The sequence below is a fragment of the Mastomys coucha genome, unplaced genomic scaffold, assembly GCF_008632895.1.
Source record: "Mastomys coucha isolate ucsf_1 unplaced genomic scaffold, UCSF_Mcou_1 pScaffold22, whole genome shotgun sequence".
In the NCBI taxonomy this organism is placed as follows: Eukaryota; Metazoa; Chordata; class Mammalia; order Rodentia; family Muridae; genus Mastomys; species Mastomys coucha.
In genome coordinates, this window is record NW_022196905.1 from 223,624,819 (window position 1) to 223,632,405 (window position 7,587).

General features: G+C 39.1%; 1 protein-coding gene across 1 annotated transcript; it reads left to right on the plus strand.

Moving 5' to 3' along the window:
• The first annotated feature begins 6,281 nt into the window (after positions 1-6,281).
• LOC116104622 (olfactory receptor 7C1-like) lies at positions 6,282-7,220 on the plus strand. The gene has a single exon (XM_031391125.1). The coding sequence runs from the start codon at positions 6,282-6,284 to the stop codon at positions 7,218-7,220; it is 939 nt and encodes a 312-aa protein (XP_031246985.1).
• Positions 7,221-7,587: the final 367 nt, after the last annotated feature.

Below are 7,587 nucleotides of genomic sequence, written 5' to 3' on the forward strand. Positions count from 1 at the left end.
GATTTGAACTCATGACCTTCAGAAGAGCAATCGGTGCTCTTACCCACTGAGCCATCTCACCAGCCCCTTATTCGGGCTTTTAAAAAGAATGTTAGTATTGAATGAACCTCTCTGAGTGGCTTCAAGCCACCAGAATACAGGCACTTCCTCAGCCCTTTTGCTGAAGAATTTGGGCTTCATGATGACAGGGTGCTTAAGAACTCTCCCATCCTCAGACCTTCATAGTATTCTGAGCACACTTCATTAATGGTGGGTGTAGCTCTAGCCTTGCTTTTGCAGCATTTGCTGCTCACGGGCTATGTCCACAATTCGGCAGAAACTCTGGTCCCTCTTTTGATGGTCATGCCACATAGCATGTTCTCAGAGTTACCTAGATAATGATTGTTGGAGCTGACCCTGTGGCAATGAGTACGTCCAGCGAACTCTTGGCTTCTTGGGTGCTAGTCACGCCAACAGATTCAGTCAAGAGATTCTGTGTCTTCTTACACCTGATGACATCACAGCCATCAAAGGGAATTGGGAGGTGTCATGAGTAGTGGGTGCACTCATATTTTTATATTTTATTTTTCTCTTTACTCTGAAATCAGCCAGGCTGTTTGTTCCTTTTGTATTTTCTTGAGGTTGTTTCCTTGTGATGCTTCTTCTTTTTGTGATAGTGTTTACTAATATGAATTCTTTTCTTAGGGTTGTTCTTAATTCATGCCCTAAGTTTTCATGTGTTGTATTTCCAGTTTTGTTTCTCCAAAGCTGTTTTTAAATTTTTCAACTTATTTCTTCATCAGGCTATTGTTTATTCTGAAATATAGTTTTAAAAATGTACTTGTTAATTTTTTGAAAGTCAACTTACTACTAATTACTAGTTTCAAGAACTGTGATTAGAAAAGGTACTTTTTAATTTAAGTCTTCTCAAACTGTTTCAGGCTTGTTTCCTGACTCAACAAATGATGTTTTCTGGAGAGATTTCCAGTAATCAGAATGTTGTTATTGGACTCAATTCTATAGTCTTTTAATTCCACTTGCTCAAAATTATTAAGTACACTGTTTCTGTATGATTCCTTGCCTGATCTGCCTATGGCTGGAAAGTAGTATATTGCAATCCCCTGTTGTTATTCACTGCAATCTGTCTCTTCCTTCAGATCTTTAGTATTAGTTGTATATTCTTCAATATCTAGTGCAATATACTTGCAAATATCTATACTGTCTATGATTTGTATATTTTCATTTTCCAACATATTTCTCTATTTCCTTTTAAAGTGCTTATGAATAGTTTTATAATGACTCTTGGGGGAAGCAGCACAGTTTCTAAACTCAATAACCACAAGGGAACAAAACTGATTGGAACTTTGTCATTAATGTTTTGGTCCCCAGGTTCCTAGCAGGTATATTGTCCAGAGATTATGAGGTTATACACTTTTATTTAATGAGAGGCTCTGAGAATTGAGTTTATGGAACCAAATAAACAATACAGCTCCTGACATTGCCATTCACTAATCCAAGCATATGTGAAAAAAAATCCTTCAGCTCCAGAGGACATTACTATGGTTCAGGAATCACTCTTTACCTCATCTTGCTGACCTTGCTGACTCATTGGCTCTAGCAGTCTCTTTTCTGAAAGGTAAGATGCACAAGACACATCTGAAAATTATAGCATCTGATTGAGTAAACTATTGGCCAATGGAATAAGAGATGGAGAAGCAATTCTTCCAGCTGAATAGCTTAGGGTTAGGCAACAAGGAAATGTCACAGCTTCCAAAACAATTTAGAGAGTCAGGTGACTGATGGGTGGGAGCCCAAGGCTAACTGAAACTCGTTCATAGTCAGCATCCCTCTTGCTCCTTGTGACTAATGGATGGGAGCCCAAGGCTAACTGAAACTCGTTCATAGTCAGCATCCCTCTTGCTCCTTGGTCTTCCTGACATCAAAGCTAAAGGCTTTCTTCTCCTATCAGATGTAACTATTTCTTGTTGCTCTCTAGGATTTTTTTTATTTCCTTTGTGTTAGATTTCAGGGTTCCTTTGTGTTTTATTCATTGATCATATTTTCAGATCACCCACTAGTTCTTATTCACTTTGCATCTCATTGCTTACATATCTATCCAGCCTCCTTTAGATACATTTGAAATATGGTTGACAGCTCTCCCTTTCCATGATTCTAGGGAATATGGGTTTGATAGAATGAAGTCATTCAACAGGAATGATTAATATACTTCATGTAAATTATAAATATGAGATACTCATTTGTACAGAATATGGATTTGATAGAATAAAGTCATTTAACAGGAAGGATTAATATGATTCATGTAAATGTGCACATTATAAATATGACTCACTCATTTGTATGCTTATCTCTGTTAATGTCCAGAATTCTTTTTGTGCAAGTCATCATTTTTTGCTTTTAAAAATGAGCTTTATTTAAAAAATAAGCTTTATTATAAAAACTTGTAAGTAAACACACACACACACACACACACACACACACAGGCCAAAATTAACTAGACCTGAAGTCCATACATCTCAATGAACTTCTGTAGAGTTACAACAGTGATTCAGAGGCTGTGGAACTTTTTTACTCTGAAACGTATTTTTTGCTCTATAACAATGCTTACTCATATATGTTAATTTACAAAATGATTGGCTACATGATGACTTTTTCACATGTGCATCCAGTGTACTTTAGTCAGACTCACCTCCTGGCACTTTATTGGCTATATTTCTCCTGAACTCTCCACTTGCATGTCTTTTATTTAATCCAGATCCTTTTATATTTAAATTAATATATAATTACATCATTTCTCTTCTTTCCTTCCTTCAGCCCCTTCCATGTACACCCACTTTCTCTCAAATATATGTTCTCTTTTTCTTTAATTATTGCTGCATATATGCATGAGTATATAAATAAAACATGCTGAGTCCATTTAGTTGTTCCAATGCATATGCATTGATACTGGGTACTTGATACTGGATAACCAATTAGAGGACTCACGCCTGAGGATGACCAATTCTACCTCTCCCAGCAGTCCTTAGTTGCCTGTAGTTCTTTTTCTAGGGGTTGGATGCCCTGAGATTTCTCCTTCCATAACAGCGTATTTAGCCGTGGTGCCATTGTTCAGTTTCTGTTCAGGCAGTCACATTGCTGTGGTACCATGGGCAGAGTATCTTCCTTGGCAATTCTAGGAGACACAGTCTCACAGCAGACTTCTGGTCCTCTGACTCTTACAATATTTCTATTATCTTCTCTATAAAGAAAAGTTTCTCTGATGAGGGGTGAGAGGTACACTTACCCGTGTATAGAAGGATAAGTATTCAGAATGCAATTAGGAATTATGTTAGTTTAATATAGTGGTGTTAGGATGTTCTACTCTAAGATTCATGACATTACCAACTCCAGAATGTTGGATAGGTATATGACCATTTTATAAAATGTCTGTTTATTGCTGGAGATAGTAAATAAAGTGGTATGTTTGTATTTAAATATTTAGCCTTATACATTTTAATAGTAATAGCTTTTCATCAATTTTATACAATCATTTTCTCATCTGAAAATGAATAAAATTGCTTTTCCCTATAGTATGAAAAACTATCATTTTTCCTTCATCATATTGAAGTTTTATAATAGTACTTGGTAGCAGCAGTAGCAGACATGAATATTTGTTTTTATTATGAGTTTAATGGAAACCTTTCCTGTAATTTCATGTCTGGATGAATATTAGCTGATAAAGAATCTATTTTCCTATGGCTAGCTAGATCCTTACCGTCAGAATTCTCCCAGAGCTATTTCCACAGAGTGCTTTTAGCACCTGTAAAGATGAGCTCACCATGTTTAGAATGCCTTCTCCTACTAACTCACTGTATGGTAATGAATCAACTACCTCCATGGAAAGTACATTGCGTCTTTGAGTTGCATGCAACCTGGCCATCATCTTTAGCACTCACTGAATATATTTTCTAACCTAACTTGTTTAGGATAGCTTTCTATGGATACTACTTAATGAAGCAAATGAGTGCTCTTATTCTGGTTGTGTGATGAAGGCTGTTTTCTTTTAGCACAACGGTTAATTTTTTAAAGTTCTTTCTCTTTAATTTATTTACTGGAGAACGACTACATCATACTATGGTGCTTCTGTAGAGGTCAGAGGACTTCCAGGAGGCTCATTCCATTCTTTCGCCATATGGATCGCAGAGACTGAATCCAGGGAAAGCACCTTTACCTGATATATTTCACTTGATTCCAAACAATTCTTATAAACTAAATTTAGACAAAGTTGCCACACTAGCATCTTGATCTCCATGAGGGTGAAATGGTGAAATTTAGTTGGTGAAGTAATTTCATCCTTTATATTTGTTCCGTTTTTAAAAACATGTGTGTGCTTTTTGGCTACATATATATTTGTGTAGCATGTGTGTAGCTGGTGTTCACTGAGGCCAGAAGTTATCAGATGTCCTGAAACCAGATTTATTGATGTTTGAAAGCTGCCACGTGGTTGCTGGGAATCAAACTCAGGTTCCCTTGAGGAGCAGCCAGTGCTCTTAACTGCACTGCCGTCTTTTCTTCTCTCTGTGGCATTTAGTCACCTTCTCACCACTTATTATAGCTGTATTTAACCATAACATTAAACTTTTAAACTATTATTGTTGTTGTTGTTGTTGCAGCATTTTAAAGTCATGATACCACACACTTTGGCTGCAGGATGTACAAATATCAATCTCAAACGTCCCAGAAAACCACCTTTTAGCTGGCTAGATTTAAATAGTACTGGAAGATACTATGGAGTTGGCTGGGGGAGAAAAGTTATCAAGGGTCTTACCCAGCACTGGACCCTGCATACTATAATACTGACTTTCCATGCAAGATGGAAGATGTTCACTGTTGCAATAGTGACCTGGGAATTTCATGTGTGTGGTACTGAACACATGGTCAAAAATTCATGGCTGGGAAGTGTTAGGCTTTATAGTCAAACCTACTACTATTATTTCGCTAAATGCCTTCTAAATAACTGTGCTTCTATCCGTAGACCGGAACTTCTCTCAGTCTTGGTGAGGAAAGCTTTTTACAGTGGGCAGCAGTCAGTGAGGACTCATGCCTGGTCAACATGCTGAGAATAACTGACCGTGAGTGTCCAGCCCTAAGGGAGGCATTTTTATCAGCAGCCTCCTGTGCTTTCAGGGCCCAGGGAACACTGTGAAAAAGGAGACAGAGAAGATGGAAGGGACAGTATGTGGGGAGGAGTGTTGTGAAATGTCATATTCTAGATGTGATGTGACTCATGAACTGTAGGCATGTGTATAAAACCTGCATCAGTTCAACCGAGTTCACATTGGCACAAAAAGAGGGAGGGGCTCTTGAGGCCCAAGCCCTTATATGGGGACAACTGACAGCTGCTAGGGGAGGGAGACATGCTTTTCTTTAGGAGTGTGTCTATTGGCAGGGTTCACATGCCCCAGTAGATGACTCCACAGTCATAATACATGGGTATCACTAATTGGTGTTAGTGAGTTATATCTACATACTTATACATATATATGCACAAATATTTAACAATAACAATTAAAGAAGGGGAAGCCAGGAATTTGAGGGGGCCATGGGATGAATTGGAGAAAGGAAAAAATTGAGAGAAATGATATGGTTATATTCTAGTTTGAAAAATTATTTACCTAGCCAGGCGTGGTGAAGCATGTCTTTAATCCTAGCAGAGACAGGCAGGTCTTTGCAGCCTGGTCTACAAAGTAAGTTCCAGGATGGCTAAGGCTACACAGAAAAACCCTGTCTCAAAAAATGAAAACTATAACGAAACAAAACTTATTTTAAGAGGAAAAATGAGTAAGAAAAACACATTTTGTTCTGTAGGAAGATGTGATGTTAGAAGCGGATTGTTGGGTGAATATGGGAGGAACTTAGTAGAGGTTGCAATGAGCAGTGGAAGTGATCATAGTTCATTGTGTGTGAATATAAAATCCTCAAAGAACACGTTTTTAAAAATAAACGATCAAAGAAATTGAAAAGATCTTAGGTGATAAAAGCTGGCTAAGAAAGAGCCGGGGTAGCTGAGTATCTGAAATCAGATCTGAATACTACATTATATGTTACAGCTAGGGGTCCCTCATGTGGTGACCCACAGGACGGTATGGCTAAACTTAGAAACCTCAGCTTCTGAAGAGAAGCGAGCACTAAGCAAGCACCTCATGTTGCCAATGCCCAGGGTTTGAGTTAAGGCATCCCTGCTATGTTTGTTTCCTCTTAGTTTAGTCATCCTGTTTCTTCCCTTGTATAGACACTTCATTTACATGGAACCAGAAAACCATACAGGGATTCCAGAATTCTACTTGTTGGGACTTTCAGAAAATCCAGAGATTCAGTTTGTTCTCTTTGGGCTGTTCTTGTCTTTGTATTTGGTGACCATCTTTGGGAATCTGCTCATCGTCCTGGCCATTGTCTCTGACCCTAAGCTGCACACACCGATGTATTTATTCCTCTCCAACCTATCCTTCTCTGACATCTGTTTCACCTCTACCACTGTCCCAAAGATGCTGCTGGACATCCAGACTCAGAGTAAACTCATCACCTACGCAGGCTGCATCACACAGATGTACTTCTTCACAGTCTTTGGACTTCTGGACAACTTGCTTCTGACTGTGATGGCATATGACCGCTTTGTGGCCATCTGCCACCCCTTACACTATACAGTCCTCATGAACCCTAAGCTCTGTTCCCAGCTACTTCTCCTGGCATGGCTCATAAGCATACTTGGAGCCCTGCCTGAGAGTTTAACTGCACTGAGGCTGTCTTTCTGTGCCGTCGTGGAAATTCCACACTATTTTTGTGAGCTTCCTGAAATCCTTAAGCTATCCTGCTCTGACACCTTCATCAATAACGTTGTGTTATATATTGTAACAGGCATCATGGGCTTTTTCCCTCTTGCTGGGATACTTTTCTCGTATTCTCAGATTGTGACATCTGTCTTGCAGATTTCCACAGTGGGAGGAAAGTATAAAGCATTTTCCACCTGTGGTTCTCATCTCTCAGTTGTGTCTCTGTTCTATGGAACTTGCCTTGGAGTGTACCTCAGTTCTATATGGACACAAGGTTCTTGGGCAGGGGTGTTTGCTTCTGTTCTGTATACTGTGGTCACTCCCATGATGAACCCTTTCATCTATAGCCTGAGGAACAGGGACATGAAGAGAGCCCTGAGTACACTCCTATATAGTGTGTCATCCTCATCTTGAAAGTAGTTTTTAAAATATGTGTATGAGTTTAAGTGTATGGGAGTGTGTGAGTGTGTGAGTGTATGTGAGTGTGTGAATGTGTGTGAGTGTGTGTGTAAGTGTGTGTGAGTATGTGAGTGTGTGTGAGTGTGTGTGAGTGTATGTGTGTGAGTGTGTGTGTGAGTGTATGTGTATGTGAGTGTGTGTGAATATGTGTGTGTGTGTGTGTGTGTGTGTGTGTGTGTGTATGTGTAGATCAGAGGACAACTCCAGCTGTTTCTCTTCAGGATGACCATTTACCTTGGTTTTGGAGACAGAGTCCTCCCCAGGGGCTTGTCTCTCACTGCTTCAGTTTGGGTAGTTAGGAAAGTGAAACTCAAGGATTTTC